The 15,086-nt window shown below is 46.0% G+C and overlaps 1 protein-coding gene across 1 annotated transcript in view; it reads right to left on the bottom strand.

Moving 5' to 3' along the window:
• RPS21 (ribosomal protein S21) overlaps positions 1 to 14,337 on the bottom strand; it is a 39,692-nt gene extending 25,355 nt beyond the window's left edge. Inside the window, exons 1-3 of the mRNA XM_033921169.1 lie at positions 14,258 to 14,337; positions 11,155 to 11,233; positions 7,633 to 7,696 (exon numbers count right to left, since the gene is read on the bottom strand). Coding sequence (XP_033777060.1) covers positions 7,633 to 7,696; positions 11,155 to 11,204 — 114 coding nt within the window. The 5' untranslated portion in view covers positions 11,205 to 11,233; positions 14,258 to 14,337. The remainder of the gene's footprint in view (positions 1 to 7,632; positions 7,697 to 11,154; positions 11,234 to 14,257) is intronic.
• Positions 14,338 to 15,086: the final 749 nt, after the last annotated feature.

Raw genomic sequence — 15,086 nt, 5'->3', positions numbered from 1 at the left:
TTGCTACATTATAGCACATTTCCACAAATTTATACCCAGCTAGACTTGCTGTACCTAGAGCTCACTCCATTATGAAATATAAAGACAATTCTATAAAGCACATCAAGATTTAGGCACTGATACCTTGCCAAGTTTATAGCATGGCATACTAGCACTTGATAGTTTGACTGGCACCAATAACTGGCAGATAAGTACCTACCGGTAATTGCTAGGTGCTATTCTATAAACAGTGTGCCAAAAATTAACTACAAAAGGGAATTCACACGGGCAGCATGGAGGTGTTATGGATTTGCCCTAGCAATGCACACAACTCATAGAATACTATCAGCTCTGTGTGTTGTATGGCGCACTTAGGTGGGATATGTTTTTTTTTATTTCTAAGCAGGTTATAATAACAAGCACAAAATGTAGCATTCAATAAGTCCAAAATATAAGACATAATAACCAAAATAAGTAACAATATAAAAAATTTAAAAAACATATGTATCATTAACAAATGTTACAAACAACTTAAAGAGTAAACTTGTACAAAGTTAACCTAATGGAGGACCTCATACACCTGAGACATTAATCCAATTTTTTCATGCCCTTCCTAGGGTGGTGTTTTCATCATTGTTCCTATTCACATTATTCAATTTTCTTGTTAGGCTGAATTTTTGATACAATGTGAAAATTAAACTTTAGTCAGACAGTTACTCAACAGTTTCACGCCTTGGTTTCATCAGGGGCCATACTACGTCTTCACTATATAAATCCATATCACTTCATTAAAGTTATTTTTGAAACCGTACACAATCGATGTGTTTCAGCATTCCCTGTCAGGAAAGATTGCAACTGCAGCAAGGTCAACTGAATGACTCAGTTCCAGATGATTTATGGACCACTTGTTTTCCGATGGGGACCACCTGGAGAGGGCAACCGCAGCAGAGAGCACCCCAGCCGCTGAGGCATGGGTCGGTCCTGAGGGGTCACCCACCAATCGATTCTGACAGGCATGCCCCTCGTCAAGTTTTCCCCTTGGAGCTACCAACTCAAGCTGCACTTCGCCTCTGCCATCCAGGAAACCTGTGTCTGCAGGAAGTAACGTCATGGAGACCATCTGGACAGAAGAGAGTACTGGAGTGGGCGCATATGAGCCCTTATCCAGGACACCACGTCCAAGGAGGCTGCCACTGAGCCCAGCACCTGCAGATAATGATAGGTTGTGGTGTTCAGAAGAACCAAGTTCTCTAGGATCTGCTTCCGGAGCTTCTGTTGGTGTGGCTCAGGAAGAAAAACATGACCCTATGCTGTATCGAAATGGACTCCCAGATAGCACAGTTACTTACCGTAACAGGTGTTATCCAGGGACAGCAGGCAGATATTCTTGACTGATGGGTGACGGCACTGACGGAGCCCCGGTACGGACAATTTTAGAGTGATTGCACTCTAAGAACTTGGAAAGTTCTAGCAGGCCGCACCGCGCACGCGCGAGTGCCTTCCCGCCCGACAGAGGCACGCGGTCCCCAGTTAGGATAAGCCAGCTAAGAAGCCAACCCGGGGAGGTGGGTGGGACGCAAGAATATCTGCCTGCTGTCCCTGGATAACACCTGTTACGGTAAGTAACTGTGCTTTATCCCAGGACAAGCAGGCAGCATATTCTTGACTGATGGGTGACCTCCAAGCTAACAAAAAGAGGGATGGAGGGAAGGTTGGCCATTAGGAAAACAAATTTTGCAAAACAGATTGGCCGAAGTGTCCATCCCGTCTGGAGAATGCATCCAGACAATAGTGAGATGTAAAAGTGTGAACTGAGGACCATGTAGCAGCCTTGCAGATTTCCTCAATAGGCGTGGAACGGAGGAAAGCCACAGATGCTGCCATAGCTCTAACTCGATGGGCCGTGACAGAACCTTCCAGTGTCAGTCCGGACTGAGCATAACAAAATTAAATGCACGTTGCAAGCCAATTTGACAACGTACGTTTAGTAACAGGACGTCCTAATTTATTCGGATCAAAGGACAGAAAGAGTTGGGGAGATGATCTGTGGGGCTTAGTACGGTCTAAATAGTAAGCTAGAGCCCGCTTACAGTCCAAAGTCTGCAGAGTCTGTTCTCCAGAATGCGAGTGAGGTTTCGGAAAGAAGACAGGCAGAACAATGGATTGGTTGAGATGGAATTCAGAGACAACCTTAGGGAGAAACTTTGGATGTGTACGTAGAACCACCTTGTCATGATGGAAGACTGTAAAAGGTGGATCCGCAACTAGTGCATGTAGCTCACTGACCCTCCTGGCAGAGGTAAGAGCAATAAGGAAAAGTATCTTCCAAGTGAGAAACTTGAAAGAAGCGGTAGCCAAAGGTTCAAATGGAGGCTTCATTAAGGCGGAAAGAACTACATTGAGATCCCAGATAACAGGAGGGGCTTTAAGAAGTGGTTTCACATTAAAAAGACCCTGCATGAACCTGGACACCAAGGGATGAGCTGAGAGGAGTTTTCCATGAACTGGCTCATGAAAAGCAGCAATAGCACTGAGGTGGACTCTGATTGAAGTAGACTTGAGGCCAGAGTCAGACAAAGAAAGAAGATAATCCAAGAAGGTCTCCACTGCAAGGAAAGTGGGATCATGATGATGAAGAAGACACCAGGAAGAAAAACGTGTCCACTTCTGATGGTAACATTGTAGAGTGGCCGGTTTCCTGGAGGCATCCAGAATGGAACGAACGGGCTGAGACAAAAGAGTATCATGAGAAGTCAGCCCGAGAGAAACCAAGCTGTCAGGTGCAGAGACTGAAGGTTGGGATTCAGAAGGGTCTCCTGATGTTGCGTAAGTAGCGAAGGAAACAGTGGAAGAAGAAAAGGCTCCCTGGAACTGAGTTGAAGTAGAAGGGAGAACCAATGTTGCCTGGGCCACCGTGGAGCAATCAGAATCATGGTGGCTCGTTCCCTCTTGAGCTTGAACAAGGTTCTTAACATGAGAGGTAGAGGAGGGAAAGTGTATAGGAACAGATTGGACCAATTGAGGAGAAATGCATCCGCTGCCAGACGGTGAGGAGAGTAGAGTCTGGAGCAGAATAGGGGCAGCTGGTGATTGTGAGGAGCTGCAAAGAGGTCTATCTGAGGAGTGCCCCACTGAGCGAAGATGGACTGCAGAGTTAAAGGATCGAGTGTCCACTCGTGAGGCTGGAGAATTCTGCTGAGCTTGTCCGCCAAGGAATTCTGTTCTCCCTGAATGTAGATAGCTTTCAGGAATAGATGGTGATCTGTGGCCCAAGCCCAATCTTCTGGGCTTCTTGGCACAAGAGGCGAGAGCCTGTCCCACCCTGCTTGTTGATGTAGTACATCGCAACTTGATTGTCTGTGCACAGCAGGAGGACTTGAGGAAAGAGAAGATGTTGGAAGGCCTTGAGGGCATAAAACATTGCTCTGAGTTCTAGGAAATTGATGTGATGCTTCATTTCCTGAGCTGTCCAAAGTCCTTGAATTTGGAACTCGTTCAAATGAGCCCCCCAGGCATAAGGGGAGGCGTCGGTGGTGATGACAAGTTGATGAGGAGGTAGATGGAACAGAAGACCTCTGGAGAGATTTGAGGATATCAACCACCATTGTAGAGACTGACGAAGAGATGATGTGACAGATATGTGACGTGAGCAAGGATCCATCGCTTGGGACCACTGGGTAGCTAGGGTCCATTGAGGAGTGCGCAGGTGAAGACGTGCAAGTGGTGTGACATGAACTGTGGAGGCCATGTGACCCAAGAGTATCATCATTTGTTTGGCAGAGATGGAACGTTGTGGAAGCACCTGCTGACATAGAGATTGAAGCGTTTGAAGACGGTTGGACGGCAGGAACGCTCTCATGAGGACTGTGTCCAAGACTGCTCCAATGAATTGAAGTCTCTGCGTGGGGATGAGATGAGATTTGGGTAGATTGATCTCGAACCCCAGCAAACGTAGAAATAGGATGGTCTGGTTGGTGGCCTGAAGTACTGTTTGAGATGAATTGGCCTTTATCAACCAATCGTCCAGGTAAGGAAACACCTGAAGGTGGTGGGAACGCAGAAAAGCAGCCACCACAATCAGACATTTGGTGAACACTCTTGGAGAGGAGGCAAGACCGAAGGGTAGTACCTTGTACTGGTAATGACAACGATTGATCATGAAGCGTAGGTACTGTCTGGAGGCCAGATTGATCGGTATGTGAGTGTATGCTTCTTTGAGATCGAGGGAACATAGCCAGTCGCCTTGATTGAGAAGAGGGTAAAGAGTGGCTAAAGAGAGCATTCTGAATTTTTCTTTGACTAAGCATTTGTTGAGATCGCGAAGATCTAGGATGGGTCTGAGATCTCCTGTTTTTTTGGGGACTAGGAAATAACGGGAGTAGAATCCCTGCCCCTTTTGATCTAGAGGAACTTCCTCTATGGCGTTCAGAAGGAGGAGGGATTGAACCTCCTGAAGAAGGAGTGAAACCTGAGGAGTGTTCGAAGCAGACTCTCTTGGTAGACTTTGGGCAGGAAGTGTCTGAAAGTTGAGAGAGTAGCCGTGGCGGATGATGTTGAGGACCCACTGATCCGAGGTGATGGTTTCCCAACGGCTTATGAAAAGAGTAAGGCGTCCTCCTATGGGCTGCGGACGGTGGGCAGCAGGAGGGAGACTGGCTATGTCCTGGAGAACCAAGTCAAAAGGTTTGAGTGGATTTTTGTGAAGGGGGAGGCTTCACTTGTTGTTGCTGCTGTGCTGGTCTAGCAGCTTGTCTCTGTTGTTGCCTTTGACGCCTGGGTTGTTGCGGGGCCTGTGGTAAAGGACGAGCCACAAATCTACGCTGGTAGGCCGACTGCTGGCGAAAAGGCCTGGTAGGTGGGGGTCTTCTTTTTTGTTTTGAGAAGAGTATCCCACCTGGTCTTATGAGCTGAGAGCTTTTGGGTAGTGGAGTCCATGGATTCTCCAAACAGCTCATCCCCCAGGCAAGGTGCATTAGCCAGTCGATCCTGATGATTGACATCAAGTTCTGAAACTCTGAGCCAGGCCAGGCAACGCATGGCCACCGACATAGCCGTGGCCCGAGAGGTCAGCTCAAAGGTGTCATAGATCGATCTGACCATGAACTTACGGAGTTGTAAGAGCGATGAAGAAGTTTGGCGAAAAGCAGATCTTTTACGGTCAGGGAGGTATTTTTCAAAAAATGACAAATTCTGAATGAGATGCTTAAGGTAGAACGAAAAATGAAAAGCATAGTTCCCAGATCTATTAGCTAGGATCGCATTCTGATATAACCGCTTGCCAAACTTATCCATGGCCTTACCTTCTCTGCCAGGAGGGACAGAGGCGTACACACTAGCCCCCGTGGATTTCTTTAAAGTAGATTCCACTAGTAAAGACTCATGGGGGAGTTGCGGTTTGTCAAAGCCAGGAATAGGTATGACCTTATACAAGGAGTCCAGTTTGCGAGGAGCTCCTGGAATGGTCAAAGGTGTCTCTAGATTTTTATAGAAAGTCTCTCGCAAAATATCATGGAGAAGCAATTTCAAGAATTCCCTTGGAGGCTAGTCAAAGTCCAGTGCATCGAGAAATGCCTTGGATTTTTTGGATTCAGCCTCCAAGGGAATAGAGAGAGAGTCGCACATTTCTTTGAGAAAAGAGGTAAAAGAAGATGCATCAGGCTTAGAGGACGGATCTAATACAGAAGGGTCCTCGTCCCCTGACGAACACTCTCCCTCAGAGAGAAGCGGCTCCTCTGAATCACCCCACAGATCAGGGTCCCTCACCTGAAAACTACGGTCCCGAGACTCCGGTGTGGAGGGTTCTAGGTGTCGAGTTTTATGAGTCGACTTACCAGACCTCTGTGAAACGGTACCGGGAGATGTCATCGTGCGTGCCGGTGCCGAAGTTTGCACCGCCTGGTGTAAAGACCTCGGTTCCGGAGCTAAAACTGGCATGGATACCGAGGAAGCTGTTTGTACCGGTACCGACAAAGTGGATGCCGATAAAAGAGGCTGTTCCACTGCCGGTACCGGTAGCTCAGACCGGACCGGGACTGGAAGGCTCGGTGTCAGAAGAGCAGGCAGGAGCTGCTGCAATTGCTCTTTAGGCTGAACTTGCAGGACGGCGGCAATTCACTCATCCAGTGAAGGCACCGGTACCGCTTTTTTCTTCTGCGGTACCTTTGGTGCCGCTCTACACTCCGAAGAGGAACCCGAGGTCGAAGGGCTAACCTCAATCGGAGCGGAGCGCTTCCGTGGGCGCCTCGAGGTCGGCAGGATTGGGCTCGCTGCCACTGAGACCGGAGGGCGCTCCAGCGGGGAAGGCTTCTTAGCCGGCTTACCTGAGGAATGCGATGCCGGCGCGGTATCGATGAGGTAGGTGCCGACTGCATCGGGGCCGAAGTCGGAGTCGGTACCGCCGAATCCGACATTTCGGTACCAAACAATAACCGCTGTTGAATTTGGAGGTTTTTAAGAGTTCTCTTTTTCAGAGTGCCACAGCGGGTGCAGGTGGACGCCTGATGGTCAGGACCGAGGCACTGTAAGCACCAGTTGTGCGGGTCAGTGAGAGAAATGGGCCTCGCGCATCGCTGGCACTTCTTAAAACTGGGTTGGGGGGCATGAACGTAAAAACGGCTTCTGCCAAATCGAAGGCCGAGGCCTCGATGGTGGCAGCAGGCCCCGCCGGGGCGAACCCGAAAAAATGAGAAAAAAAGAAAAGAAAATTCTTCTCTGTTTTTTTTTTTTAAAGAAAATAAGTAAAGAAGGGAAAAAATACCGAAAAAGTTTACGCGAGCGGGAAGGCGTTAGAAAAAAAATTTTCAACAGCCGTTGAAAGTGCGTCTTCTTAGCTCCGCGGAAACTAAGAAACTGGGGACCGCGCGCCTCTGCCGGGTGGGAAGGCACTCGCGCGTGCGCGGTGCGGCCTGCTAGAACTTTCCAAGTTCTTAGAGTGCAATCACTCTAAAATTGTCCGTACCGGGGCTCCGTCGGTGCCGTCACCCATCAGTCAAGAATATGCTGTCTGCTTGTCCTGGGATAAATTTCAAGCACTGGATTGGCTGCAGCTGACTTTTGTGGAAGTTGACTATCCAGCCCAGGTTCTGTAAGAGGCTCACCACTTGCAGAATCACACGTTCTTCTTCTAAATTTGTTTAAAAGTTGGAATCTTTAAAAGTAATTTATCTATGGAATATAAGACTCTTTGAGGCTGGTATACTCTCAAAGGCAATGGAATATAGTTATGCATCCAGTGAACCAGTGAAAAAATCCTAAATTAAGTGTGCCCAAAATAGGTAACCAATGTATTTCAATAAGCGATGAGGAAATATAATCAAAATATGGGCCTGCTAATAAAACAGGAAGCCAAGTTTTGAGCGACCTGTAAAGGCCAAAAAACAGTAAGAAGACAAGCCTAAAAAATGCATTGTAATAATTAAAATGAGAGACTAGATTTTGCACCACTTAAGCCCACTGAGATATTAGTGGCTTTAGGCTCATATACTTTAACAGCTTAGTCACACCGCTAGGCACCAAGTGCACTCCTTTGTGGGGCCTAAAATTTAGGTGCCAATAAGCACTGCCCCCTTTGTTTACTACTTTTCTATGGTGCTACTAAATTCCATGGGGCAAAGACTAATCAAGATATACAGCAAAGACAAATATTTAACTCACCTCAGCCACATTTATCTGGATAGAAGCATGATCCTTAGCTCCAATAATTCTATTGCTAGCAGAGCTAAGGAAAAAAAAAAGATCTATTAATATGAACAATGTAAGCTACATACCTCCCATATGAAGGCTATATAAAACTGTCATCACACTGTATATTAGAAGTGCAAAGATTCATCTAAGGACAATGAAGCTTTATAGTCTTTAGCAATGACTCTGCTCAGTTTTTGTGATTCTTTGATAACAGAGAGAAGACCACACTATTTAATTCGTTTTCTATCCTGTCCTGCCCAAAGAGCTCAGAACTCTAATAGTGTCAGTATTTGCTTTTTATAACTCAAGAAAGAAAAAAAAAAAAAGCACCTTACTAACAGGGGTCTGTACTGGAACCAGTGCTATTTAACTTATTTATAAATAATCTGGAAATTGGAACGATGAGTGAGGTGATTAAATTTGCAGATGACACTATACTGTTCAAAGTTGTTAAAACGCATGCAGATTGTGAAAAATTGCAGGTGGACCTTAGGCAATTGGAAGACTGGGCGTCCAAATGGCAGATGAAATTTAATGTGGGCAAATGCAAAGTGATGCACCTTGGGTAGAATAACCTGAATCACAGTTACTGGATGCTAGGGTCCACCTTGGGGATTAACGCCCAAGAAAAGAATCTGGGTGTCATCATAGACAATACGATGAAACCTTCCACCCAATGTGCAGCAGCGGCCAAAAATGCAAACAGGATACTAGGAATTATTAAAAAAGGGATGTTAACAAGACTAAAAATTTTACAATACCCCTGTATCGCTCCATGGTGTGACCTCATCTGGAGTACTGCATTCAATTCTGGTCTCCTTATCTGAAGAAAGATATAGGACTAGATTCACTAAGCAAACCGATCGTGTACCAATCGGTTTGCAACCCCTGACCCGATTCACTAACATGTGTAGCGATCCCATCCCAATCCGTGCATGCAAATGAGGGGAATCGGCATGCAAAGCAGGAAGGACACGATTCACTAAACTTTTCTCCTGACACACCGACTGGCTGGCCGATCAAAACAAGCGATTGGTGAGGACCAGTCACTTGTGTAAAAAAACTCCACTCCTCTCTGCCTAGACCTGCTCTCTGTCTGCCCCAACTCTCCTGCTCTGTGCCGTGACCTGCTCTCTGCCTGCCCCGACTCTCCTGCTTGCTGCTGCCTTTTTCCACAGTATAAGCCCACCCCTGGCCCAGCCCACCTCTGGTCCGACACCCCCCTATACCTAAACGTTGGGAGCAGGATGGGTGCGCAAGTCCTTCTTGCTCCATAAGCCTCCAGCTGCTTCTCCTGTCACTACTGTCAGGGTTCTAGAGATCCTTGTAGTCAGTTGGGGGCATGTCTCCCATCGCACCCATTTGCATGCAGATGGTTGGCGAATCGGTCGGCCTGCCTCCAATCGCCCACGGATCAAAGGGTTAGTGAATCTAGCTCATAGTGGAGCTAGAAAAGATTTAAAAAAATGCGACCAAGATGGTAAAGGGGATGGAACTCCTCTCGCATGAGGAAAGAGTAAAACGGTTAGAGCTCTTCAGCTTGGAAAAGAGACGGCTGAGGGGAGATATGACTGAAGTCTACAAAATCCTGAGGAGTAGAACGGGTACAAGTGGATCGATTTTTCACTCCGTCAAAAATTACAAAGACTAAGGGTCACTCGATGAAGTTACAGGGAAATACTTTTAAAACCAATAGGAGGAAATTGTTTTTTCCACTCAGAGAATAGTTAAGCTTTGGAATGCGTTGCCAGAGGATGTGGTAAGAGTGGGTAGCGTAGCTGGTTTTAAGAAAGGTTTGGACAAGTTTCTGGAGGAAAAGTCCATAGTCTGTTATTGAGAAAGACATGGGGGGAAGCCACTGCTTGCCCTGTACTGGTAAATGGAATATTGCTACTCCTTGGGTTTTGGCCAGGCACTAGTGATCTGGATTGGCTACCGGGCTTGATGGACCATTGGTCTGACCCAGTAAGGCTATTCTTATGTTCTTATTTTACCAATTAATTATGGCCCTCTTTTACTAAGCTGCGGTAGAAGTTTCTACCATGGCTTGGGGCGCTAAATGCTCCGACACTCCTAGGAATCCTACGAGCGTCGGAGCATTTAGAGTTCTCGGCCGCGGTATAAACCTCTACCACGGCTTAGTAAAAGTGATGTTTCAAAACTTTAAAACGAAAATAAGTAATTGTAAAGGAGGCTATTTACCGTATATTCTCAAATATAAACTGAGATTTATGGGCCCCAAAATTGGGGTCTCAGTTTATATTCGGGTCAGCACTGACACGCCCCCCTCCCAAACCTGTTTGCAGGCCTCTGCCGAGCCTGACATGAGACCTAATGGTCCAGCTGACCAGACAGAAGGGATCCCTCCTGTCCCAGTCTGATTCTAATTATTTTTATCTCCCTCCTGCCTCCCCTGCATACCTTTAGTATCCCTGGTGGTCTAGCAGTGAATCACAGCAGGAGTGACCTTTATTTGCTCTTGCCTGTGCAGAGACACTGATTGGCTGCTACGAGAACTTGCGGCAGCCAATTAGCTAGCGGTTCTGCACAGGAAAGGAAAGTCACTCCTGGTGTGATTCACTGCTGGTCTACCAGGGATACTTAAGGTACGAGGGGAAGACGGGAGGGATCCCTCCTGTCCCGGCCACCACTGGACCATCAGGTCTTACAGTAGGCCCGGTGGAGGCCTGCAAGGCATCAGGAGGGAGGGGGGAAAGGGTACAGAACATGGCAGGAAGGTAGGGGGGCTGGGTGCAGAGCAGCGAGGGAGGAGGCTGGATGCAGAGCTTGGCAAGGCACTGCACTTGAATATTAACCCCCCCTGGTTTTTATTAGTCAACGTTTTTTCATATTCAGGTAGGTTTATATTCGAGTATATATGGTAAGTAGAAAAAAAATGACAAACCTTCCTTAAAATTTTGCAAACAGTATTATCCCTTCTCTGATATTAGTGATTTTGACACTTCGGTTCAAATATGGATCAAGGGACCCTGCAATCCTAGTCGCTCTCATTTGAATATAAATTTACATTTATTGATAGGAAGCTCTGGAACGAGGGCATAAGATGAAGTTTGGGGGAAACTCTCAAAAGTAATCTGAGGAAATACTTCTTTAAGGAAAGGGTGATAGATGCATGGAACAACTTCCTGGTGGAGATGAGGACTGTATTTGAATTTAAGAAAACATGGGGCAGGCATGTGGGATTTCTTATGGGGAGGAAAAGATAGTGGATGATATGAATGGGCAAACTGGATAGGCCATATGACCTTTATCTGCCATCAGTTTCTTTTTTATATCAGTAGTTCCTGCTGCTACAAGATCACCACAAACATACTATAAATTAACTGACAAATAATTTAAGCAGCAATTATGCAACATCATGAGTGTAGATTATAAAGTTATGTACTCCATTTTCTGTTTTACCATGTACCAATAGTCTTTATTTTTTTTTTTTACTATTAAAACATAGCTTGACAAAGTCAGATAACTTACCATTTACGAGGGACATACAAGTCCACAAATTCCCCAGCATCATTCTGCATGTTGTATCTTGTCTGCAGTCCACAGTACCCTGTAAAATAGGATTTTTATTAAACTAAAAATTAGGATCAGAGTTAATTTGATTCATCTATTTTAGGGATAGGGTTCTACTTTCCTCCCCTCTCTTTTATAAGCTCGCTAGTGGAAAATTAGAATGCGTTATCTCTCACTTTTTAACTGTACTGTACTGTACTCCCATCCCAAAAGAGCCGGTCAGCAAGTTGAGTCTAACCAATATTTGCAGCCATAAACATCTTGTTGGACAGACTAGATGGATTATTTTGGTGCATCTGCTATCATTAACTAAGTGCCAATGTTCAGCTACAGAGGAATTCCTTCCCTAGAGGAAAATGATTATAACTTAGCTATGCTACAGTAGATTTGCCAACTACAAGAGCAATTGCCAGACCCAGGAACTAAACCCAAATTAGTTATCTGCAGTGATTAAGCTATCAGGGTGCCCAAATAAAGTAGCAACACTATCAGTACAGGGACAGCAATTCCTTCACTGTTTGTGTGATCATATAAGCATGGACACACTGTTTAAAGTTTAGGTACCGTAAGTGTATAAGCACTGCATACTGGAACAGACCATTAGTCCATCAAACCCAATATTGTTTCCCAACAGTTACTCCTGGCGGAATTCTGTGTGACTATGGACTGCAGAAATTGTGCAAAATTGCAGTGACTCAGAACTCTCCCTTTCCCCAAGCAGAATCGCAGATGGTGTCAGCTATCGGGTTGCGGTATTGGCAGTATTCCCACATCTCTCCATGGCAAAAGGGAGGTTTCCGGGTTAGCAGCAGGCAGCGTAAGAACCACTGCCGATACCACAACCCAATGAAGTAAGCCTTACTAGGTACAAGGGGAGAGGTAGAAGGAAAGATGCTGGCACGGGGGGAAGGGAGGGGCGAGCATAAGAAAAGATGCTGGCACAGGGGAGGGAGACATGCATGGTGAGGGGAGATGATGAAGTGTTGAACATGATAATGGAGGGGAGGAGGGAGAGATGGTATATGAAAGGGGCTAGAGAGAGGTTTGACCCAGGGCACAAAGCAAGGAGAGAGAAAAGGATGGTGGTCAGTGGGAAAGAAACAAATGTTGGATATGGCAGTGGCAGGGAAAGAATGCTGCATGGGGAGGGATGCAAGGGAGGGAGAGATAGAAGTGTTGGACATGGGGTGGATGGGTGGGAGGGGGAGATGCACAAGAGGGGGATGAGGGAGATGCAGAATGAAGTGATGGGCAGATACCTAGTAATGGGAGTGAAGGAAGAGAGTGGGATAAATGGTGGACCGTGGAGGAAGAGAGAGAGATGTCAGGCACAAGGGTGGGAAGGGAAGAAAGAGGGAGCAGATATTGGGCTATAAGGGTGGAGGAAGGAAAATGGTAGAAACCTGAGGGAGAGGAGAGGGTGTCAAGGAGACAGACGAGAGGATAGATATTACAGAGGGTAGAAAAAAATATGGTTGGGGGGGGTAGAGATACATTGAAGATGAAAGGGAATGGAAGGCCGAGAAAGGAATGATATGGGGAATGAGAGAAAAGATGGAAATTTGATAGGTAGCTGAAAAGTGAAAAATGGAATGAAAGAAGCAGTAAAGAACTAAACAGGAATGATCAATATGTCAGAGGCAGGTGTAGTGCAGAATAGACGAGAGAGAAGAAAAATCAAATGGATAGCAAACGCTTGAAGAAGAATTAGATGACAGGAAAGCAGAAGAGAGAAGCTGGAACCAATATGATGGAAAAAATAAAAGCATTAAAACAAAAATAGAAGAAAAATATTTATTTTAAAATGGAATATGGTCAACTAGCAAAAATATTGTTTACATTTTGACAAATAAACCTTGTAGAATTTGCTAATTCTGTGCACAGAATTATAAATTTTTTTGTGCAGAATTCTACCATGTGTAAACAGTAGCCAGTCCAGGTCACAAGCACTTGCCAGAATCCCAAGAAGTAAACTGTATCCATGCTACTTATCCAAGTCCACCGATGAAAACAACAAAACTGGATAATAAATTATCTCCAGAACATCTGTATCCACAGTTTTTTTTCATCGGTGGATTGTTTTCACTGTGGATCATTGGGTCGCCCCATTTTACTTTGTTGTGCTGCACTTGGCACAAGGTGCCAAGTCCACCTTAGCAGTCTATTTGGAGGGAGTGGGAAGAATTTAAACCTTGTGCTGCTCCCTGTGACCCTGGGCAAGTCACAATTCTCTACTGCACTAGGTACTTTGTAAGCCCACCAGACAGATAGGGAAAATGCTTGAAGTACCTGTATGCAAACCACTTTTGAGTGTGGTTGTATAACTACAAAAAGGTGGTATACAAGTTCGAACCCCAATCCCCCCTTCACTAAGCTTGAAATACAGACTATTGTTATCCACAACTTGATGAATCATATACAATTATCTGAAGTTTTAGCTGATAGTGACCAGCGAGGGACCTCTCTCGATTGTAGATTATCCTAAGGAGTATCTCTACTTCTCATGAAGCTTCTTGGGTCTGATCTAGTCCATAAGTCGCCGAACCAAATGAGACACGATTTCGAGCCTTGCCAGGGTATGTCTCAAACACATCATTTACAAGGCTAGGATAGAATTATCAGCTGGCCTCTGGCCAGGTCCTGGTTTTGCCCAATAGCAAGTATTACATCTACAGCTCTAGTTTTGTTAGAAAAGGGAATAATATAAATCACACTTCTGTTCGTGCCCTGGCATAACACTAGGATTGACTGGGCCTTTTCAGGTAGGCCTGAGATTGCAGGACCCTTCCCACTACTTCCTTTAAAACCATGTCGCAATCTTTCCCCCTCGATATAAAGGTTGCTGCAGACTCGCTCCCACGAAGAAAGGGAGAGCGGAATCACGGGAAGAGGCATCACTGGCCCGCAGCACGTGCGACCTCCTTAGAACGTCCACGATGCCTCTCTCCGCGGCCCACCGTCTCCAACATCCTTTCCGCGGGGCTTCGAGGCCTCGGAGACAGAACCCGAGACACGCGGGTCGGAAATCCACCACCATTCCCGGCACGCCGTCTCCACTCACCCCGCTCCGTACAAATGGCTGATATGAAAGAGGATTCGGCACCCTCCCGGAAGTAGTAAGAGACAGAGCAGAGTAAACGCTTCCGGGTTACCAGCACCGTTTTACCGGAAGAACGGGTTGCCTTGGCGACCGCCTAAGCGCGCGCAAAACCTGGAATGAGAATTGCGCTCCTGACCAGCGTCGCACTGACTCTTTGATCTCCCTCGAAAGCATCAGTTTTAATACCGCTTTACTTTTTCGGTGTGTGGGTGCGGAGGGAGGGCTAAAGAGTCTTACCAGATTGTCCTTGTTCCCCCGGACATGTCCTCTTTTTGAGGATTGTGTCGGGAGGCCGGGCAGTTTTTTTAATTTTACAACTTTTGTCCGGGGAAACCGGACATCTATCTAATACTATAATCCTACAGCAGCTGTCGTACCTATCCGGAGTCTTCCCTCCCACCCCTCCAGTGCTTGCTCACCCGGCGCTGCTATAACTTTCAAGGTCGTTGGCAGCGAGAGTGAAGTAAATACGCTGCCTTGGGCGACCCGAATTCAGAGCCAGCTAGTCCAAGTTTTGGATAATAAAATCTCGTGACTCATGGTGTCAAAAGCTGTAGAAATGTCACATTGTACAATCTCTGCTCCTATACAATACTTTTTTTTTTTTTTTTTTTTGCTTCAGATTGAAGTCAAAAATAATTTACTGTGGAAACTACGAAATCCGTGCTGAGAAGAATGTAATAAATCACAACCACTGTAGTTAGTCAGTTGAGCGCCCACCACAAACTGAACCATCTTTGTAAGGAATGGAATATTTTGCAATTGTCCTAAAATTGGACGCTTGAGTCAA

Source organism: Geotrypetes seraphini, chromosome 1, assembly GCF_902459505.1.
Source record: "Geotrypetes seraphini chromosome 1, aGeoSer1.1, whole genome shotgun sequence".
Lineage (NCBI taxonomy): Eukaryota > Metazoa > Chordata > Amphibia > Gymnophiona > Dermophiidae > Geotrypetes > Geotrypetes seraphini.
Note: the sequence above shows the minus strand (reverse complement) of the source record. Positions and strands in the feature narration are given on the sequence as shown.